Source organism: Bombyx mandarina, chromosome 16 (assembly GCF_030267445.1).
Source record: "Bombyx mandarina strain Sakado chromosome 16, ASM3026744v2".
NCBI lineage: Eukaryota > Metazoa > Arthropoda > Insecta > Lepidoptera > Bombycidae > Bombyx > Bombyx mandarina.
The window spans coordinates 12,226,129-12,249,473 of record NC_143222.1 but is presented as its reverse complement, the minus strand read 5'-3'; the positions used below and the strand labels follow the sequence as shown (position 1 = coordinate 12,249,473).

General features: G+C 37.4%; 3 protein-coding genes across 8 annotated transcripts in view; 2 read left to right on the top strand and 1 right to left on the bottom strand.

Moving 5' to 3' along the window:
- Positions 1-138: 138 nt before the first annotated feature.
- On the top strand, positions 139-3,486 carry Pglym (phosphoglyceromutase). The gene is made up of 5 exons (XM_028170969.2): positions 139-442; positions 624-856; positions 1,526-1,717; positions 2,199-2,271; positions 2,504-3,486. The coding sequence occupies exons 1-5, from the start codon at positions 340-342 to the stop codon at positions 2,668-2,670; spliced, it is 768 nt and encodes a 255-aa protein (XP_028026770.2). The 5' UTR covers positions 139-339; the 3' UTR covers positions 2,671-3,486.
- Positions 3,478-19,000, bottom strand: l(2)k10201 (zinc finger protein 511 lethal (2) k10201). Of its 3 annotated transcripts, none has more exons than XM_089733668.1 (4): positions 18,908-19,000; positions 5,868-6,041; positions 5,039-5,237; positions 3,478-3,861 (listed from the first exon to the last, which is right to left on the bottom strand). In XM_089733668.1, exons 2-4 carry the CDS (start codon positions 6,008-6,010, stop codon positions 3,550-3,552), a joined length of 654 nt encoding a protein of 217 aa, XP_089589794.1. In that variant the 5' UTR covers positions 6,011-6,041; positions 18,908-19,000; the 3' UTR covers positions 3,478-3,549. The 3 variants fall into 3 exon arrangements, with proteins under 3 accessions (XP_089589794.1, XP_028026751.2, XP_028026750.2); XM_028170950.2 differs by lacking the exon at positions 18,908-19,000 and adding an exon at positions 12,309-12,476; XM_028170949.2 differs by lacking the exon at positions 18,908-19,000 and adding an exon at positions 11,673-12,032.
- Positions 11,168-23,345, top strand: part of NTPase (ectonucleoside triphosphate diphosphohydrolase NTPase) — a 25,977-nt gene continuing 13,799 nt past the window's right edge. Inside the window, exons 1-3 of one of the 4 annotated variants that reach the window (XM_089733666.1) lie at positions 11,168-11,537; positions 19,700-19,859; positions 20,883-21,006. In XM_089733666.1, coding sequence (XP_089589792.1) covers positions 19,800-19,859; positions 20,883-21,006 — 184 coding nt within the window. In that variant the 5' untranslated portion in view covers positions 11,168-11,537; positions 19,700-19,799. Of the gene's footprint in view, positions 11,538-19,001; positions 19,342-19,699; positions 19,860-20,882; positions 21,007-23,345 lie in introns of those variants that run through there. The other 3 variants (XM_089733665.1, XM_028170947.2, XM_028170946.2) reach the window with 3 other exon arrangements.

The window sequence follows — 23,345 nt, the reverse complement described above, 5'->3', positions numbered from 1 at the left end:
CGTCGAGAAAGATCAGTTATGATTCTAGACAATTAATAGGTCTACTACAGTCACTCAATACTACTGTTTCTTTATAGATAAAGAAGAAGTTAGTTTTAAATTTTGTATATTTGAATTTTTTATTGATTTATAGACTCTAGAGAGATTTCGAAGCACTTGGAGTTCAAATTTCACTTAGACATCTTGACATGATCTTGACCTAGAAGTTCACAGATTATATCGAAAAATTTGTTAGATTGAAGGTCAAAAAGGTTATTTACGTCAAAGAGAAAATACCGAGGTTTTTCATCGGTGCTATCAGTAATTTGTAGCCGGTCCGAAATTTATCTATCAAACAAAATGCCTGCAAAGTATAAGATTGTTATGATTCGTCATGGCGAATCCGAATGGAACCAGAAGAATCTCTTCTGTGGATGGTTCGACGCTGACCTCAGCGACAAAGGTGAATTCTCAATTCATAATTTAAAAATATACCTCATAAACTCCTTTCACATATTTAATATCCATTTCATCCAAAAAATCTAATCAATTCATGGCAGTTTCCCAATAAGTACAATTTAATTTTAAAATATCTGTTATTCGTATTTTACAATGAAAAATTTAATTTTAATGTTTTATTTCAGGTCGTCAAGAAGCTGTTGCTGCCGGTAAGGCTTTAAAAGCTGAAGGCTATCAGTTTGACGTTGCTCACACGTCTGTTCTAAAACGTGCCCAGATTACACTGAACTCTATCTTAAAGGAGATTGGTCAGCCAGATATACCTGTTGAGAAAACTTGGAGATTGAACGAGAGGCATTATGGTGGCCTCACTGGACTGAACAAGGCTGAGACAGCTGCCAAATACGGGGAGGCTCAGGTATTTTAAATGTCACTAGTGGACCCGACAGACATGTGAATGCATACACAAAAATTCATTTAAATCGATCCAGCTGTTTAGTTGCAATATAGATAAATAACCTAGATACCGACTGGAGCGCCATCTGCCGGGATGATTTGTGAGTGGAAACCATGCAGGGTGCCACGCAAACACATATGAAAAAATTCATTCAAATCGGTCTAGCTGTTTAGGAGGAGTTCAGTGACATACACACATACAGCAGAATTATATATATAAATATATTGAACCATGGAGCTAAATTTACTAACATGAGAAGCGATGAAAATATCTAAAGTAGTCACGAAACTGATTTCATTGAGTTCATATACCATCATTATATTTTAAAAATCAGATTTTCTTGTTAAGAATGCTGTTGGTTTTATAAAAACAGAAAGTCATTTCTCATTACCATTTTAATATCAGCCACTACACTGTATGAAAGATTTCAGTCATCATATCACCAATACATTACGGGGGGCTCTGAGTTATAGTTTGGAAAAATTAAATATATAACATACAATAATAGTTAACAATAGTCACAGTGGAGTGTGGCCATGTTTCACTGTGGCTCAACACAATAAGGGACTCTTTGCATTTTAGGCAATGTACGTATGTAATGTAGTTAAAATCTGTACAATATTTCCACAGGTTCAAATCTGGCGCCGTAGCTTCGACGTTCCTCCACCGGCCATGGAAAAAGATCACCCATACTATGACACCATTGTTAACGACCCCAGATATGCTGCTGACCCGAAACCTGAAGAGTTTCCTATGTACGAGAGCCTGAAACTCACTATTGAAAGAACCCTGCCTTACTGGAACAATGTTATTGTGCCTCAGGTCTGAAATAAGTAAATATTTTATTTACATTACTAAGAATCAACTATAACCTAGTGGTGATGTTGTTAGTGTTCTTTATCACAAAGGGAATCCCAAAAACCACCTATAAACGTAAACTCTAAATGCATTTCTGATTTTGGATCTCTAGGTACATTGATTAACACTGAGTATCTTTCAATTATATCTATACTTCAAAACCTTTGCTTCAATAGCTTAAGAATATTTCGGCAGTCCTTAAGTATAAAGTGACATCAAAATGGTCAGGTTTCTATGATATGTATATTAATAGACATCTATAAAATACATTTTTTTTAATCAACAGTTGTTCTTTAATATGATTACATTGCTTAGTAAACCAAATAATTATTGAAAAAAATTAATTAAATAAGGTTATGAACAAAAAATAAGCCATAATACATTTTTGACACATCTTTTTGTACATAGAGACCACGGAATTGTTTAAACTCTATTTCTATTGCAGATCAAAGAAGGCAAGAAGATCATTATTGCTGCCCATGGCAACAGTCTAAGGGGTATTGTGAAACACTTAGATGGTAAGAATATTTTAATCATGTACTTTTTATTAGAACTCAAAATAACATGAAACATTTGTAGTTTCTTCTATTTCTTTGTACATCATCTATGTGTTGATGCGAGTTTTATCCTTTAATTTGAAACTGGATAGATTTTGCCAGCATACAAGTTAAAAAACAACAGATGGCACCCTCCCACTATGTGACATTTAATTCTGACAAAATGTAACTCATAACATTTGTGTAATTTCAGATCTAAGCGATGCAGCAATCATGGAATTGAATCTGCCGACAGGCATCCCCTTCGTATATGAACTTGATGAGAATTTAAAACCTGTAGATTCCATGGTGTTCCTTGGTGATGAAGAAACTGTCAAAAAAGCTATGGCTGCTGTCGCTGCCCAGGGCAAGGCCAAGTGATTTTTTTTGTTTCCAAGTGTTTTAGATATGGTTACTCTTTGAACACCACCGGGAAAATAGATTAGCCGGCCTTCAATGCCAAGCTGTAAATTCAATACATATATACCAAATATGTTTGATACAAATAAGAATTTTTAATACTATGCAATAGATTTATTTAAAAAGCTGTATGCTTTGCTTTTGTTGCTTTTTTTATTAAGGGTAGCCATAATAATATTCAAATATTTAGAAGTTGCAGTTGCAAATTGTAATCCTAAAAATTAATTTATTATATAAGTATAACTGCAAATTATTGAAATATTTTGTTTATAAAGATTGTTTTTTGAAATGTATCTGAATATGATTCAAATAACCCTGCCCTTAGACCCTCTTTTACGAACCAATAGCTACTACATCAATGCAATCTTAAAGTAATTAAATATATAATTTCGGACTTCAATTTTCAAACATAAAAAGTTACCAAAATAGGCTACAAAATGGTAAATTTAAATAACTTTTTTATTTATTATAACTTCAATAGTATGAGGATTATTTAGGGACTGGCCTATTTATCTGAGATACAAATAGTATTATTATTAATTATTACATGTTATGATGTAAAATGCTTAATGGACATAGACCATAGACCATGACAATAAGGCATAAGTCTCAAATTCTCCAATCGGAATGCATTACTTCTTTCTGGCAGAAATATTCAGAATCATGGTGCACACATGTAACATTACGAAACACGTTTCTGTCAAAAAATCCTAATTTGATATTAAAGGTCCTAATTAGGTTTTCAATGTTGTTAATAAAAGTCATAACTAAAAAAAAGCATTTATTGATTTTATTGAATTGTAAAAGGAATGCCATCATTTTCTTTTATGACAGGTTTATTCATTTCGGTAAACTATCTTTCAAATCCTCCATAGAACAGTCCATATTTGTTTCATCCCTCGATTTCTTGTCGCTTGTGAATTTCTTTCCTGCATATTTATTTTTGCTAAACGTCTTCTGTTTGCTATTGTTCAAATGGAATTTATTGGACTTAGCCTCGTCTACGTCCATGGCGTTAGGCATTTTGTTTTTATCCTTTTTTTGTCTTTCAAAACGAAAATCTTTGGGTATCCTGTGCTCTCGGACGCAGTGGTCTAATCTGTCGGCGGTGTTGTTGAATTTCTGTTTACATTCTTCTATGTAGCAGCAATACTGAGAACGATATTACAGCATTATTATTACTACCTTCTTCTACTACTACTACTACTACTACTACTACTACTATTACTACTATTACTACTTCTAATACTAGTCGTCCCCTAGTTCACCCGTTTACTCTGCTATCCAGTTAACGTTGAGCATTTAACATAAACCAGTGGATTGTTAGACATTAGGAAGTTTATTTTTTATTGCTCAGGTGGGTGGACGAGCTCACGGCCCACCTGATGTTAAGTGGTTACCGGAGCCCATAGACATCTAAACCGTAAATGCCGCCACCTACCTTGAGATATAAGTTCTAAGGTCTCAGTATAGTTACGACGGCTGCCCCACCCTTCAAACCGAAACGCATTACTACTTCACGGCATAAATATTTAGGGTAGTGGTACTTACCCATGCAAGACGTCCTACCTACCTAGATATAAAGAGTATATAAGGGGGATATATGAGTCGTCTATTATCAAAGGTGGCAATCTGACTTTTGGACAATGATTGCTAAATCAGAAAAACGAATTATTGACTTTGTATTCCATTGGCAGTCACAAAACTCTTCGGAACGACATCTTAGATAAATAACAGGTTAACTATTAACCTTTATTTAATGCAGGTTTTGAACCGTATTCTTTGAAGGAGACGATTATATTCAAATCAATCTGTATTGACATATCAATAAAAAACTTTTGTCCAAATGCACAGATTGCCACCTTTGATAATAGACGACTCATATATAAATAAGGGATATAAGGAAGTTGGATTTTGGCAAAAGCAAAGTGCGTCACTGTCAGTCAAGCAAGGGTAACTTTTTTGAAGTTATACTTCTTTAGGCGCGTTATGAAAAATTGATGAGAGTGAAATTTTACGATGCGCGCGCACCGTGATACAAAATTAACAGAAATTAAGTTGCCCACTAAATCGCTCATTACAATACCAAAACCTATCACTTACTTAAAGCACGAGTAATTTCATAAAATGGTAAATATAGCCAATGCCTTTTTGTTTTTTTTTGTATACAGCCTTCAAACGTTCGCTTTTACATTACACTACATTACACATAGATGGATCGATTTATTGTCCTATCTTCGTCTTAGTACTGTAGTTAAGCATAGTCTTTTGACAGTTTAAGAAAGCAATATTTAAACTCATTCGAAATTCAGCTTCCGAGCACACTCACCGAAGGTTTCTTTTCGGCCATCACAGAAAAATACGAATCGTGGTTCTCCTGTATATGCAGGTCTAAGAAATGCGGCGAAGGTAGCACCTTCTTGCATTGAGCGCACGAGTACCTGTGCGTCGCGTTGTAATGATTTTCGTAATCTAACAGTGTATCAGCTATGTGCTTACATCCTGGTATGCAGCACGGAGTTTGTTTACTGGAAGCATAATTTTTTTATCAGGATGAACTAGCTCACGAATCCGAGTCACCTGGTGTTAAGTGGTTGAAATCTGAAGTCCAAGTACCTTTGGATTAAGCTTGGAATTAGCTCCCCTCTTTGGTGTTTCCCGAGCGCTACGACGTTTCCTTCAAAGAAGGCTTGTCGAGGGTAGGTATTTAGTTACTTACGGTAGGCAGCAGGTTGGCTCTGCCTCTTGCATTGTTGACGTCCATGGGCGATGGTAATCACTCACCATCAAGTGGGCCGTGTGACCGTCTGCCTACAGAGGAAATGAAGAAAAAAAAACTTATGCTGGATCATAATACGACCTACGACTAGTGATTACGTTAACGGTCATAAAAAAATTACGGTGTTATTCCTTCGTCAGAGGCAGACATTGGTGAAAATGTATTATGAAAAGTATCTGCTGGGAGATACCAATCAAGTCATTTAAAACAGACATTAGGTGACGTCAATATTTTTGGTGCTTTTGAGTTTGACCGACATAGCACAATGTTTCTGGGGCTAAGTGACAACTTACGCAATTAAGCAAGGCAGGATTATTAATCACCACAATTAGTGTTTAAGTAACAGATATACAGCATGACAATAAATATGATGGATTACAATTTGGAGTTATAATTTCCATCGTCCACATCGTAAATTCCAAGTCTAGTAGGTTGTTTGTCATGTATAAACATAACGTCATCAAGCATCCGTTTTCCTACTCCATATTCTTTAAGCTTCTCCAATAGAGATTTTGAATTCATTTTTTTTGGTTATCAGCCTTTTTGGTATCAGCTGAAAAAGGAAAAGTTTATTACCATTATTGTAATTTTTTTTAGCTTAAAAGACCTGTTGCGTATGTAATTTAACACTATAGGTAGTGTTAGAATATCTATATTTGATAACAATGACAAAACTGTTTAAAAACTATATGGCATGTTTAATTAACAATCGTGACTATTTGCATTAATTTATCATGGCCTATAGTTGAAATTGCAAAATAAAATAATTCTCTTAATTTCTCTTGTCTAATATATAAAATTCTCGTGTCACAGTTTTCGTTGCCATACTCCTCCGAAACGGCTTGACCGATTTTGGTGAAATTTTTTGTTCTTATCCGGTATCTATGAGAATCGGCCAACATCTATTTTTCATCCCCCTAAATGTTAGGGGTAGTCCACCCCAAAATTTTTATTTTTATTTTTTAGACAAAATTTTTAATTTCTATTTTTTTATGATATAACATACAAAAATACATACAATCCTCAATTTTCACCCTTCTACGATCAACCCTTATTTTTTATTTGCTAATTAAAAACTTTAAATTTTTTTGCGAGAATTTTGTTTTTATTTTGTCATGACGTAGAATAAAAAAAATCATATTACTCTGAAATTTTCACCCCTCTATGATCAACCCCTATTTTTTATTTGTTAATTATAAACTTTAATTTTTTTGGCAAGATTTTCATTTTTATTTTTAATTCGTCATGAATTAAAATAAAAAATCTGATGTTACTCTCAATTTTTCATCCCTCTATGATCAACCGCTATTTTTTATTTGTTAATTATAAACTTTAATTTTTTTGGCAAGTTTTTTATTTTATTTTGTTATGACATAAAATAAAAAAAATCATATTACTCTCAATTTTCACTCTTATATGATCAACCCCTATTTTTCCACCCCGATTAATATTTTTTTTTCTATGCACAGATCTGCAATAAGGTTGCAAGATGGCAATCAAATTTTATAATTGTAGTACGATAAATTCTTATTCAGAGTTTATAATTTCAAGTTCCTTTAATTATGATTTTTTTTAAATTGAATTTGATCTCCCGCCCTCGCCGGTCGACTACTGATCAACTATCAACTGATCAGCTATCCCCGCCAGGTGTCACCACTCATCCAGCAAACATCACGTAGTAGGGATGAGGACGAAGCCGGTCTCCTGAGGTGAATGAAGTTAGCCCCTCAAAAAAATTTTTTTTTCCTATTTTATACTTATTTTCTATTAATTCGTTTGTTCATCATTTGTTCATGATTGTTCACTGTTAATAATTGTTTGTTCTGCATTTATTTATTTTAAAAAAATATTTAAAAATATACCTACAAGTTAGCCCCTCTAATGCAATTTTTAATATTTTTTCATCCTTAATGACTCGTAAATATTCATTTTCGATTGTTCTTATACAAAACACGTTTGTTCTCTTTCGAAATTACTCGTTTTTTGTTTAATTTACTATTTTTATTAGTTGAATAAATGTATACAAAATATGTGTACTGCGCATGCGTCAACTATAATGCCTAAACTTTATACGCGGTTTTAATCGTGAAAAAAAAAACAAATATAAATCCTGAAGGAGCAATTTCATCTCAATCAGTTTAATTAAAAAAATTAAAAAATTAATAAATGAAATAATGTGCATTGGCGTTAAGTTAGACCAAATACATTTTTTCCATCCTCTTACCTATCGTATTAAAATGTTATTTTACTAATGTTAGGAATATAATTTCGACTGTGTAAAAAAGTTATTATAATCTATACCTATATTATCTCTTGAAAGATAAATAATGAATATATTTACTTATTTGTTTATATTACCTATGTGAACTCCCTATCTTTTTTATACCTTCATAACGATAAGTAGGAGGATGGAAAAAATGTATTTGGTCTAACTTAACGCCAATGCACATTATTTCATTTATTAATTTTTTAATTTTTTTAATTAAACAGTATACCAATTAAATGCTCCTACAGGATTTATATTTGTTTTTTTTTTCACGATTAAAACCGCGTAGAAAGTTTAGGCATTATAGTTGACGCATGCGCAGTACACATATTTTGCATACATTTATTCAAATAATAAAAATAGTAAATTAAACAAAAAACGAGTAATTTCGAAAGAGAACAAACGTGTTTTATATAAGAACAATCGAAAATGAATATTTACGAGTCATTAAGGATGAAAAAATATTAAAAATTGCATTAGAGGGGCTAACTTGTAGGTATATTTTTAAATATTTTTTTTAAATAAATAAATGCAGAACAAACAATTATTAACAGTGAACAATCATGAACAAATGATGAACAAACGAATTAATAGAAAATAAGTATAAAAAAGGGAAAATAAAATTTTTTGAGGGGCTAACTTCATTCACCTGGTCTCCTGTCTTACTTACTCACTATACATCATAGATTATACACTTAATATATAATTTGAGAGCTATACAATACTATACATTTTTCAGCCATGTTTTTTTGGTTTTATTTGTGTATCAATAGTATGTTCAGTAGGTCTGAGAATCGGCTACTATCTATTTTTCATACCCCTAAGTGAAAAGGGTTGTCCACCCCAAACATTGTTATTTTATTTTTATTTTTTGGATATTTTTTTTTGTTTATAATGAGGTATTATGTGGTTAAATGAGGTTTTTTTTCTACAGTAGAATTTCCCTAGAAATCTTATTTAAGGCAACACAACGTTTGCCGGGTCAGCTAGTAATAATATGTATATTAATAGACCTAACCGCGGTTTCGCCCGCGTTAACTTTGTAATATGATTTTTTATTTTTTATTGCCTAGGTGTGTGGACGAGCTCACAGCCCACCTGGTGTTAAGTGGTTACTGGAACCCATAGACATCTACAACGTGAATGCGCCACACACCTTGAAATATAAGTTCTAAGGTCTCAGTATAGTTACAACGGCTGCCCCATCCTTCAAGCCGAAACGCATTACTGCTTCACGGCAGAAATAGGCGGGGCGATGGTACCTACCCGTGCGGTCGCAAGAGGTCCTACCACCCGTAATTACGCCAGAAAGAAAGAAAGAATGAAACGGTTTCTCGATATTAAGTTTCTTGCACTGTGGTTTATAAACTAATAGTTGATTAAAAAAACTAGTGGTACGTACCTATATAAAACATTTCAAATCTAATAAAATTAAGTACAGTGAATATATCTTTAAGTACTAGAGTTTATACTAATATTATAAATGTGAAAATGCAGTCTTCCATTATTTTTTATTACAAAAGTAACGCGGTTGAAACTGTTGTCAATATTTTATTATATATTAGGTACTAGCTGACCCGGCAAACGTTGTGTTGCCTTAAACAAGATTTCTAGGGAATTCTAGTGTAGAAAAAAAAACCTTATTCAACCACATAATACCTCATTATAAACAAAAAAAAATATCCAAAAAATAAAAATAAAAAATAAATGTTTGGGCTGGACAACCCTTATCACTTAGGGGTATGAAAAATAGATAGTAGCCGATTCTCAGACCTACTGAACATACTATTGATACACAAATAAAACCAAAAAAACATGGCTGGCAAGCTACGATTGATACACAAATAAAACCAAAAAAACATGGCTGAAAAATGTATAGTGAGTAAGACAGGAGACCGGCTTTGTCCTCATCTTTACTACGTGATGTTTGCTGGATGAGTGGTGACACCTGGCAGGGATAACTGATCGATTGATAGTTGATCAGTAGTCGACCGGCGAGGGCGGGAGATCAAATAGAATTTAAAAAAAAACATAATTAAAGGAACTTGAAATTATAAACTCTGAATAAGAATTTATCGTACTACAATTATATTTGATTGCCATCTTGCAACCATTTGCGGATCTGTGCATTGAATAAAAAAAAAATCGGGATGGAAAAATAGGGGTTGATCGTATAAGAGTGAAAATTGAGAGTAAGTAATATGAATTTTTTTATTTTAAGTCATGACAAAATAAAAAAAAATTCTTGCCAAAAAAAATTAAGTTTATAATTAACAAATAAAAAAATAGGGGTTGATCATAGAGGGATGAAAAATTGAGAGTAACATCAGATTTTTTATTTTAATTCATGACAAAAGAAAAATAAAAATGAAAATCTTGCCAAAAAAAATTAAAGTTTATAATTAACAAATAAAAAATAGGGGTTGATCGTAGAGGGGTGAAAATTTTTGAGTAATATAATTTTTTTTATTCTAAGTTATGACAAAATAAAAACATAATTGTTGCAAAAAAATTAAAGTTTTTAATTAACAAATAAAAAATAAGGGTTGATCGTAGAGGGGTGAAAATTTATGGTTGTATGTATTTTTGTATGCTGAATCATAAATAAATAAAAACAAAATTTTTTGTCTAAAAAATAAATAAATAAATTTAGGGGTGGACTCTAATATTTAGGGGGATGAAAAATAGATGTTGTTCGATTCTTCACCCTGGCCAATATGCACGCTAAGATTCACGAAAGTCGGTCGAGCCGTTTCGGAGGAGTTCAATCACGCACACCGTGACACGAGAATTTTATATATTAGATATTGTATGTACCTACAACACCTATCGCATTGTCAAATAGCCCACTGAGTTTCTCGCCGGATCTTCTCAGTGGGTCGCGTTTCCGACCCGGTGGTAGATTCTGTGAAGCACTGCTCTTTCTAGGACCAGTGTTAGGTCGTGGTTTAAGCCCGAGAGCTCACCTACACGCTAGGGTAACGCTGATATAGTACCTCAAGGCTATCAGCATAGATTGGCTGAAAAATTTTACAAATTAGGTACCTATCGCAATGCAGTCCTATGTAGCCAATCTTTGTGGATTAATAATCTATATTTATAAACGAAATTAATACACAACAGACCGAATTGAGATCGACTTCTCTTAAAATTTGTTAAATGTTCCAGACTGCGGTTTATTGTTATGAGCTAGGGTTCAAGATAAAACAGTTTGAACCAACGATACATTTATTAAAACTTCTTCAAATTAAAATTACAGACGATATCGCAATTTCAACGGTAGAAACGCCTACAATATCACCTAAAATGTAATCTATTTAAAATTTATAGTCATCATTATTCAGCTCTTACGTTATTATTATGTAAAAATAGATAAAATATGCGAGTCATTGAATCAATGAAACTGACATTCAATTGAAAATACTGTTCAAGTGAATAGTTTAGACGCGATTACGCGTTGTCTAGGTGCTTTAAGTAATAAATCGCAATAGTTATTTAATAAGTTATAAAATTAATGGTTGATTTCAATTGGCAGGATATCAATTTCAAACATCATTCCGTGCGAATGATTCTCCACAATTCTAGATAATTCAAAACTCAACAAGTGATATATTAATACGTGTCTGTAAATTAAATAAACCTTTAATTTAATATTAGTTGTTTTGAAAGACTAAGTTTTTAAGTGATTCCGTTGTGTTACTAATGGTTTAAGTAGTATCCCTCAATTATTTTGATTAGGTATTAAAAAAATATCTTAAAAACATGGAAATTCGTCAAAGAAAGGTAAGTACCTAAATAATATGTGAGGTTATGTTGTGTAAAGGTACACAAATCTATTAGATTCTAATTGTTATAATAATAATCTGTACGTGTTTTTAACAATAACATCCGGAAGACCGACAAAAAAAACGTAGGTACCTCAATTTCCGCAGAAGACAACGGTTAACTGGGATAGGTACGGATTAACTGGGAACATGACATAATCTATGGCATTAAAGTAACGTGTTTCTTGCGGCATCTAATTTTCCCGGTTTTTCTTTAAAACGGGATTTTTAGAATAACTATGTAGTGATCAGTAATTTGGACAAATGCTGTTAGGTAACACACAATAGAATGCTAATATGGAACACCCCTCAAAAATTATCGTAATTCCATAATACTTAGTAATTTTATAAAATTGTAGCATTATAATCTAATTTTAACCCGAATTTATAAAAAAAAACATAATTGTGATTATGTATGGATGCTCAATACACATCTTTCACAAAGACGGAGAATTAACCACGATCACATGGTACAGCTGATAATAGTCAGGGTCATAGATTATACACTTTGGTCAGGGTCATTCGTAGGAATAATCCGGCAAAGTCTTAGAGATGTACATCAGTTTTCAGTCGACTTATATTTTTGCTTTTCAAGTCGGTAGGGTTTATGTTACTAATTGGTATTGTTAAACTTTGATATCCAAGCCATCTCATTGAAAAAAAAACAAGCAAAGTGCTCTATAAGCTATGGGGGTATCTAAGTAAATTTTATTAATTTTATACCACAAACCTGTCTTTTTCCCTTTAATATTTAGTGTTTCTCTTAAGGGTCCATGGTAATATATGGCAGATTGTTTAAATCTTGTAAACTATTATTAGGAACTATTATTTAGGATCATTGCAAAAAATCCAACAAGGTATCTGAGGTACGTCACTAATGAATTTTCTTCATGAGAATTTAACTTTTTGTATCTTTAAATGGAAATTGAACTTTTTGTATCTATATAGAGCTAAGTTGAGGTAGGGATGAGATTCTTTACGAAAAAGATCGATTTTTAAATCGATTTGAATCGTAATCTAATAAATGTGCTACTAATGTAATCTAAAACTGGTGGTAGGACCTCTTGTGAGTCCGCACGGGTAGGTACCACCACCCCGCCTATTTCTGCCGTGAAGCAGTAATGCGTTTCAGTTTGAAGGGTGGGGTAGCCGTTGTAACTATACTGAGACCTTGGAACTTATATCTCAAGGTGGGTGGCGCATTTACATTGTAGATGTCTATGAGCGCCAGTAATCACTTAACACCAGGTCGGCTGTGAGCTCGTCCACACATCTAAACAATAGAAAAAAAAATCGATTCACAAGAAAATCGAGGTCCAAAAGATCGATTCCTTAAAAATCGTTTTTTTCAAGTTTGCATTTACAATATATATAATAATACGTATTAAAATAGATTAAATCAAAATAAGTGTAAAGTTAACTGAGTATCGCAAAAATATGGTCCCTGATTCTGCATTGGTTAAAAAACGGAGAGCGTATTTTAAATTCCTAATTGGAAATAATTTTATGGTTTTTACCAAAACTGAAAAAATAGAATGTTGATTTTCAAGGGTTGAATATCGATTTAAAATTCGATTAATCGATTTGAAATTGTCATCCCTAAGTTCAATGCGCTTAGTACAAGTTTTTAACGTTCTTGATAGCGTTTTTTTTTTTTTTTTCCTACCTAAGCTGATAGCCTTGAGAGGCTATGTCAGCGTAACCCTAACTTTAGTAGGTGAGCTCACGGGGCTCAACCTGACGATGTTGCTAACACGAACCCTAGCAAGAGCCGTGCTTCGCAGAATCTACCACCGGATCGGAAACGCGACCCACTGAGAAGATCCGGCGAGAAACTCAGTGGGCTGTGTCTGAGAGTTAATTTACTCGTCGAGCCCTTCGTCGCAAGCGACGGGTTCGACGAGAACGGTGACCGGTGCTTGAAGTACCTAAAAGCACCGTTAGTGGATCGGGAGGATCCGAGATGACGTGTTTTAGGCGACGTCGACTGCTTTCCATTCTGTCCGCAGGATCGGGAATGTAGTTACCGGCGGCCACGATGAGAGGGTTCTCGTGTCGTGCCGCTTTATCGAAGTGGCGCATGGACGCCGACTGCAGATACTTACTGATGGACTCTAAGTCCAGGTCGTCATGGAGGTCGACGTTCCTGACGAACCACGGGGCTCCGACGGCTATCCTGCAAAAACGGGATTGAATGATTTGAAATGATTTTAAGTGTATGCGGGCCGCGTGAGCGAACACTACACTTGCATAGGTCATGACGGGGCGTATGCAAGTTTTGTAGAGTGCCACCTTATTTCTAAGGGACATTTTACTTCGCCTACATATCATCGGGTAGAGACGTCCTAGAATGAAGGCGGCACGGTCGCGTACCGTCTTAATGTGGGGGCGGAATCTCATCCTACTGTCGAGGGTGACGCCTAAGTATTTGACCTTCGGGGCCCACGGTATGGGCTGGTCGAACATCGTGATCGGGCGAACGGCGGGGGCGGGGGTATTGACGCGCCTAGTCGGGAGGGGATTGATAGCGTAAAAGTTAGCTCATATTTATATGGAATGAGATCGTTTGCCTACGTTTGCCGCTAGGGGCGCTGTTCCAACTGCATACAAAATTGGGCTAGCTTTTATGAGGCTCAGTGAATTTGGCCTCCCTTTTTTGATATTCGGATTTTTATTTTTTTTTATTTTTTATGGAACATACGGTACAAAATACAGAGGGAACCGAAGTCCCTCCGCAGACCCAGAGGTTCCAAACGATCCGTGAGACCGGGATTATCGACAATCCGAACGGCCCTCCTCTGTATGGAGTCAAATGGAAGAAGCTGGTATTTGGGAGCCCCGGCCCAGAGATGGGAGCAGTACTCCACGCGAGGCCGGACTTGTGCTTTATAAAGCAAAAGCCTTTGTCCAGGCGTGAAGTACCGCTTCGCTCTGTTGAGGACTCCCAGCATTTTGGACGCCAACTTGGCTTTGCCTTCCAAATGACTCCGAAACTGGACATCGCTCGAAATGTCGACCCCAAGTATCCCAATACTCTCGGAAGGTTGCAGGGATACTCCTTGGAATTGCGGCGCCATGACAAAGGGGTCCTTCTTCGCAGTGAACGCGCAAACTTGTGTCTTTAACGGGGTGAATTGAACCAAGTTCAATTCACCCCATTTGGAGACTCGCCCCAGAGAGTTCTCCACTTCAGACACAAGTTTTGATCGTCTCTCTTGCACCACGCTCCGAGAGAGACTCTGATGGCCGATATATCGCGCATCCCCCGTGCTGTCATCCGCATAGCAATGCATGGCATCAATAGACAGCATGTCATTGATATACAGGATGAAAAGCGTGGGGGAGAGCACCGAACCTTGTGGAACGCCAGCGTTAATGGTCATGGTATCAGAACAGTCACCATCTACAACGACCGTGATACTCCGCCCATCCAAAAAGCTAGCGATCCACTTGCAGAGACCCTCGGGGATTCCGTAAGATGGTAGCTTCGACAGAAGTGCCCTATGCCAGACCCTGTCGAAGGCCTTCGCGATATCAAGGCTCACAGCAAGAGCCTCGCCCTTGCTCTCCAAGGCTTCAGCCCACCTGTGAGTAAGGTATACAAGAAGATCGCCAGCTGAGCGACCGTGACGGAAACCGTACTGTCGGTCACTGATCAGCTGGCGATCCTCCAGATACTTCAGGAGTTGTATATTAATTATTCGCTCCATCACCTTGGAAAGCAAGGAAGTTATCGCGATAGGCCTATAGCTCGATGGGTCCGACCGGTCACCCTTCTTGGGGATAGGGTGGACGTGGGCAGTCTTCCATGAAGACGGAACTCTGTTAGTGCAATAAGAGAGGCGATACAAACGCGTTAGCGCAGGCGTCAGCTCAGGGGCGCATGTTTTCAGAACCACTGCAGGGATGCCGTCTGGCCCGCTCGACTTAAGGACGTCCAGGAGTCGGAGTTCCCGCCTGACTGCACACTGTGTAAAGCAGATCTCCGGCAGGGAACTATCACATCGGAGGATGTTCGGTGGTGTGGCACCCCCGTCGTCCACAGTCGAGTTCGAGGCGAAGAGTTTGACCAGAAGGTCAGCCTTCTCTTTCGCACTATGGGCCAGACTGTCATCGGACTTGCGTAGTGGTGGGAGACTAGACCTGCAAAAGTTACCTTCTGCAGCTTTGGCGAGCGACCAAAAAGCACGGCTCCCAGAGGGATAGCTCTTCAGTCGCTCGCCAATTCTAGCAACGTGCTCCGACTTCGCCCTGGCCATAACCTTCTTGTAGGACCTGGAAGCGGCGTTATATTTCCGCCTTTCCTCTGAGATGTTAGGATCCCGACGTCTCCTAGCATCATCCCATGCAACGTATGCGGACCGCTTGAGGTGTGCAGCATCCCTGCTGGCATTGTTATACCAGGGTCTGCTGCGACCCCCAACGGGCACTTCAGAGGAGGGGATAAATAATTCCATCCCCTGGAGCACCACGTCTTTAAGACGGTCCGCACAGACGTCAGGATCAACAGAGGAAAAGCAGAACCGCCCCCATGGGTAGGATGCGTAAAACTCACGCAATCCATCCCAATCTGCTGACAAATACTGCCAAACTCTTCGATACCTGGTCGTCGTTCGACGACTAGGACGAGAGAGTGGTGTGGCAGCACGGATAAGGCAGTGATCAGACGATCCAAGTGGAGCGTCGACCACCACACTGTATCCGGCTGGATCGGTGGTCAGCAGAAGGTCCAACAGAGAAGGCTCGTGCCCCTCAATATCTGGGACACGGGTGGGCTGTGTCACCAGCTGGGAGAGGCCGTAGGCCAAGGCGAAATCGTAGGCAGCCCGACCCGGGAGGTCAGTGGTTCTGGACCCCAACCACTCTTGGTGGTGAGCGTTAAAGTCTCCAAGAACCACCACCTCCGCAGATGGGTACTGCTCAAGCACGCGGTTAGTCCCCTCTTGCACATGCTATATCAGAGCTGAACCTGCATCACTGCTGTGGGACCTGTACAGGCACGCGTAGACTCGGGTACGACCCCCGTGATCTACGCGCAGCCACAAGAGGGACAGGTCCCGTTGTTCGAGGCTTCGTAGACGGCGACAACAGACATCAGCCCGGACGAATACACACACCCCGGCTTTACGCAGGAAGTTGTGCTCCAATACGTAGCCGGGGTATTCAAGGTACGAAGTATCATCCGGAGCAGATATCTGCGTCTCCGTCAGAAAAAGGAGGGCAGGCTGCGCCGTCTCAAGATGGTGGTGTACGGCGTCGAGGTTGCTATGTAGACCCCTTACATTGCTGAAATCCACATTAAATGTGGAATGGGGAATCGCCGACAAAACCCTTTTCCTTTTTCGAACTTTCATTATTTTATTTTTTTTATTTTTTTTGGAGAATGGGATTGGGTGGGGTAGGATGTTCGAGGCGAAATCGTGACAATACCTGAATAAAGCGCGGAGCACAGTACGTGCTCGACCACGGGTTGCGTGAGCGACTGACGCAGGGCATGGAAGGGCCCCCAGTCCACCCTGCGTGCGGTCGACGGGATCCACTCCGGTCTCCGACTCCGGCACGACGACCGCACGACAGGATTTTACACCGGTTGGCGGGACAGCTTCCCGGGGCGGAGTTTAGTAGTGACACCCGGGTTCAGGTCCCCAACTGACCGGCGGGCGGCGGCGAGCACCGTTTCACTGGGTCTCCCTATACCCCCGTCAAACAATCACGTCCCGCGAGCTCACACGCACGTCTGCTCCGCATGTTCCAGGTATCGCCAAGATTCACCCCCAACAAGGAAGAGGAAAGGGAAGGAATAACACTGGCTCTCCAACCCACACGCCGGAACACAGCTAGGCTATTTGGCGGCGGACTCTAGTTGGAGGGTGGTCGCCAGCCAGTCGGACAAGTCCTACCACCGATTATGTATTCGGCTCCCGTTTTGCACCACCCAGGGGTCACTTGTAGGGAATCGCGGGTTAAACCTACGGAAGCGGGAAGCAATCAACCCCCAATATTTAATTATTTGTTCGTCATTTGTTCGTCGATGTCCGAATGTAAAAATTGTTTGTTCGTCTTTTATTTATTTATAATTAATTAAGCAAATGATCACCCGTAAGTTGACCCACCTTACTAGATATCTTTATTTTTATCGCTTAGATTAACTTAACTTCTCGATAATAATAATTAAGTTAATATAGACGTAAAAATTTTTTTTTTAAATAAAATCCTGTTTATAGAGTATATATATATACTAAGTTTATTCTTCCATATTAAATGAATTTCTACTAAATGTCCCTGTAATATATTTCTTGAACTTATAAATAATTATCATTTCAACGAAAACAGATTTTGTGCGCATTACATTTACGTTTTTTGAGCGTAATGAATTTAGGAATTATTAATTTTATTATAAAATAAAAGTATCATGACTATCTCCTATTGCATGGTAATGAATAGTTTCATTTTAACAAGAAAAATGTACTCCTAAAATATTCTTAAAATAAGTAGAAATCACTGAAATTTCTATGTGCTTGTTAATATTCAATATCATTAAAAATAACTGAATTTATTATAACCGCGCTAATCGTACTTTAACGACTAATTGGCCGTCTTCACTGACATTTTTTTGTTGAAGTATTGTTGAAGTTTTCAATATATTTTTGATCTACATAAGAAATAATTGGACAGTTTAAACGCACTTGTTAACAAAACGCTAGTAAATACGGCCATTGCCAGCTGACTGACAAAACCGGCGCATGCGCAATGTAGGCGTGAGGTGATGGTTTGCTATAAAATAAGAAGATATAAAATAATTAATAATTGGGAATTTAATTGTTTTTATGATCGAACAATCACTAATAGTCGTCGAACATACGATAAATGATCAAAATTAATTAATCTGAGCGATAAAAATAAAGATATTTAGTAAGGGGGGCCCACTTAACGGTGATCATTTGTTTAATTAATTATAAATACATAAAAGACGAACAAACAATTTTTACATTCGAACATTAACGAACAAATAATAATAAAAAAATCATAAAATAAAAAAAGGGGCCAAATTCAGTGAGCCAACTTTTACGCTATCGAGAACGTTAAAAAACTTGCACTAAGCACACAGATATTCAGTAGTATAGGTGACAAGAAAATGTTTATTTTATTTATTTCTTAGAATAGACGGCTTAAATAAGAAATATAATGTGGTACTTATGAGAATAAACAAAAGAAATTAAACTTGTGATGAGGATTTCTTATAAATTTAAGATGCCGTTTATCGAATAAATAATGACATGGAATGAAATATAATATATATTAAATAGTCTTAGTAAAATGGTCATTTACTGAGATTTTTTCAGTGGACTTTTTGGAAGATCTGAGAAGTTACGTCCAGCGGTTTTGTTTCATTTTCCCACATTTGTGCACTTTCACAGATATTAACACATTTAAGCCTGAAGAAACACTAAATAGACAAAATAAAACAAATCACACACTTCACTCCTCGCGTTCCTGCCAAAAAGTCTTAGTATCTCTATGTAGTCTGCATAGATCATAGATACTACACTTAATATTTAACAGTAGTCTGTGCCGTATATTTTCACGACTGAGACGCGCTCAAAGCTTAATTTAAATTTATTGTATACACGCAGTGTGTTACTTTATAAATGAATTGTGTTTCACACACTAAATCTGCCTTGGCAGTAGAATTAGAACGGTACTGTCTGTAATGTTTATTTCAATTAGATATGGGGAAATTCAGCAATTATCGATACTTAGAGGTGAGTTATTTGTATTTAAATAATAATAACTAATGCTTTTTTAATGAATACATTTTTTTTTATTGCTAAAGAAAATATTGTAATAAATAATGTTTTCTAAAATTTATAAAATTACCTAAATTTCGTAACGAACTTAATTTTTTCTAATGAAAAAATATGTACAATTTGGAAACAAATTTTCAATGGGCAATGTTGAAGACCTTTTCCAGGTTCCCCTTTTATTAAAGTTTAATTAGGCATATGGTATTTCATATTAAAATACTTATACTATATAATGTGTATCCCTTATGTAAACAAAGGGGAATTGAAAAGAGCTTACACAACTTTTGTCACCTCTTCTTGATTTTCTTCCAAATAGGCTGAGATCTCTTTAACTAGGTAGCCACTACGCTATCACACTCATTGGAAGTAATATTTGCAAAATTACATTTGGAAGTGGTCACAACCTAAAGGGGAAGATGTCCAGTGCATTGGTATCTAGTGAAGGAATTGCGCTAGTGTTCGATTCCTGCCAGCAGGTAATAATATTTCAAAAGAAATAGATACTTAACAAATATTCACAAATTACTTCCACGATGATGGAATAACATTGTGGACTCAAAATGAAACCTGTATAAATAATAATTTGCATAAATATGTGGTAAGGAGTCTTATGAGCCACATGGGTAGGTACCACCATCCCTATTACAGCTATGAAGCAGTAATGCGTATCAGATTGATGGGAAGGGTAGTCGTTGTACTATATTGGAACTCATGTCTCGTTGGCATTAATGTTGTTTATGTCTCTAGCAACCTTTAATGGTAGGTGGACCGTTAGCTTGTCCACCCAACTAACCAATAACGAATGTGTATATAATAACATTATAAAATTGTTTTTTATTTATCATAAAGAATTATGAAGTATGAAATTATTTTCGGAATATAATTATTTTTTTTAAATTAATTTTATATATTAGTTTGTCTATTTGAACTCAATAGATATATAATAAAAAATTAAACTGTTCAGTGTAATTGAAAACAAAATCAATTCCAGTAAATATCAGTCCTAGGAATTAAAATTTTGCCCTTTGAATGCAAATCTGAAAAACCTTGTATTGAAGATTTATCGGAGTATAAATGTATTATACATATCGACGCTTGAAAGGCAAACGTGACTAAGCGACAATAACTGCTTTGTATATAAATGATAGGCAATAACCATATTCGATGCGCAAAAAAATATATTTCTAGGTCTATTAAAATCATTTCAATCCTACAGCTACTAGCTACATTCTACTACAGCTAGATTCGTTAAAATAAATTTGGTTTTCAGGTATTTCAACTTTAAATTAGTCTACTGTAAAGTTCACGCATTGTCGCTTAGTCACATTTGCCTTTCAAGCTTCGATATACAAAATCTGAAATATACAAGATCATTTTGAAGGCACCTATTATACAATACCATTCAGACAAGACGAAAGAAAGAGAAGTGAAGTAGTCTAAGTTGGCTTACCATAGTGTTTATAAAAATAAGAAAATAAAAAATGCTTTATATATTTCAGTTAAAAGATGATGTCCCCTCAACCCAAACTCATATTCGAAGCAGAGGTATAAAACAGCCAAGGCGTCTGAAGAAAGTATTCATACTTTTGATTGTTTTGGCACTAGTCATAACATATTTATTGGGTGAGTCTAAACACATCAACTTAAATGTTGTGAAAGTTAATGTGCGATTGGGTGTTCTAAAAGACTTGGATGGACTCTGTGAAAGAGGACTTGCATGAGAAGGGTGTGAGTGCAGAGATAATGTATGATAGGCCTGAATAGGAAAAAGAGGACATGCTGCCCCAACCCCAAGTAGTGGGATGTGGGCAAATAAAAGAAGAAAAATGGTAAATAGTCTTGTTTCTTCAGAGGAGCAAAATGACAGCAGCATTAAAAACTGAACCAGTAAGTAATCAAAGCAGTATTATTTAATGCACCGTCTATGTGACTCGATGGAATAAAGAAATAATATACGGCCAGAGGACCACCATTAGAAACTAAGTGCAAACATTACAAATATATTTTTTCCAGGCCGGGGTCCGAGGTCCCCGCGCCTAGGGGGCGCTCGGGGGTATGTGGGACTGACGATCTGCAGGTGTTGGGAGTAGACCGCGGGCCCAAGGTCGTCTTAGAGCCTAACCGTTCTAAACGACACCCCTGCATTCCTGAACCCAACGTCCGATCTCCGTCTGAGGTCAGAACCTGGTCAGAGTAGGGGGGTTCCCACGGTCAACGCTACAACCAGACTTAACCCTCAGACACAGCCCACTGAGTTTCTCGCCGGATCTTCTCAGTGGGTCGCGTTTCCGATCCGGTGGTAGATTCTGCGAAGTACAGCTCTTGCTAGGGTTCATGTTAGCAACGTCGTCAGGTTTGAGCCTCGTGAGCTCACCTACTAGTTAAGGTTACGCTGATATAGTCTTTCGAGGCTCTCAGCTTACGTAGGAAAAAAAAAAACAACCACACACGCGACGCACCAAGGGAAACATTACAACTGCCGCAACTAATGAAAAGCACAAAGCGCACGCATATGTATCATAAGAGATGTGATTTCCTGGTTAAAGTTGAGCGTGTCATGTATTAATGTGATAAGTAAAGATAGCCCCACTTCGATAAAGCGGCACGACACGAGAACCCTCTCATCGTGGCCGCCGGTAACTACATTCCTGATCCTGCGGACAGAATGGAAAGCAGTCGACGTCGCCCCAACCACGTCATTTCGGATCCTCCCGATTCACTAACGGTCCTTTTCACGGCTCAAGGACCGGTCATCGTTCTCGTCGAGCCCGTCGCTTGCGACGAAGGGTTCGACGACTAAATTGACCCTCAGACACAGCCCACTGAGTTTCTCGCCGGATCTTCTCAGTGGGTCGCGTTTCCGATCCGGTGGTAGATTCTGCGAAGCACGGCTCTTGCTAGGGTTCGTGTTAGCAACGTCGTCAGGTTTGAGCCCCGTGAGCTCACCTACTAGTTAAGGTTACACTGAAATAGCCTCTCAAAGCTCTTAGCTAGGTAGGAAAAAAAAAATAGCCTAAGGGGCTATTCCGACTACGCTCGGAAGGGTAGGTCTCAACCTGAGAGTTTGCTAACACTGGCCCTTAGCCAGAGCAGTACTTCGCAGTATCTAGTGCCGTATCGGAATCGCGACTTATCAAGAACATCTGGCGAGAAATTCAGTGGGTTAATTAAAATATTAATCTACGCTACGTGGCTCAGAAGGGCGCATTATGTTAAACATAGAATTGCGATATTTGTACGCATTGAAAGTGAGGAAGACTTTTCCTATATCCTTGATATCTAGTTACTTAATTAAAAAAAAACATGTTTTTGACACAAGAACAACTTTTTAAAATATACAAGTAGTTTACAACCAAGCAGGTAATACTAAATATCTGGTTGTAGTGTTGACCGCGGTAACCCCCCTACCTCATCCGGGTTCTGACGGAGGGGATCGGACGTCGGGTGTAACAATGCAGGGGAGTCGTTTAGTGGGTGGGCCCTAAAATCCTTGGGCCCGCGGTCTGCTCACAACACCATGCAGATCGTTGAGTCTCACATACCCCGTGCGCCCCTTTTGCGCGGGGACATCGTAGGAGGTTCGGCCCCCTAACAGAAAAAAAAACCTAAATATTCCTAACACATCCGATCGTTTTCGTGATTAAGACCCCAATTGTTTCTACTTACATGCTAAATCTCAAATTCAATGCAACCGAACGCTTAAACAAACGTTTGAAACGATTGATTCATTATCATTTAATGAAACCTTGTAAATTAATGGAAAAAAATCCAAATCGCTTATTGAATTTGAAAAGAAAAAGAAATTATAAACTAAAAATAAGAACATTTATGTGTATTTTTATCGTTGCGATAGTGATTTTACAACATCCGAAAATTACACGCGGCATTGCCTTATCGTCGAAGCGATCTTAAGTTTTTTGGAGTGCAGAATTATGTTTTTTTGTTTTTGTTTGGTATCGGGA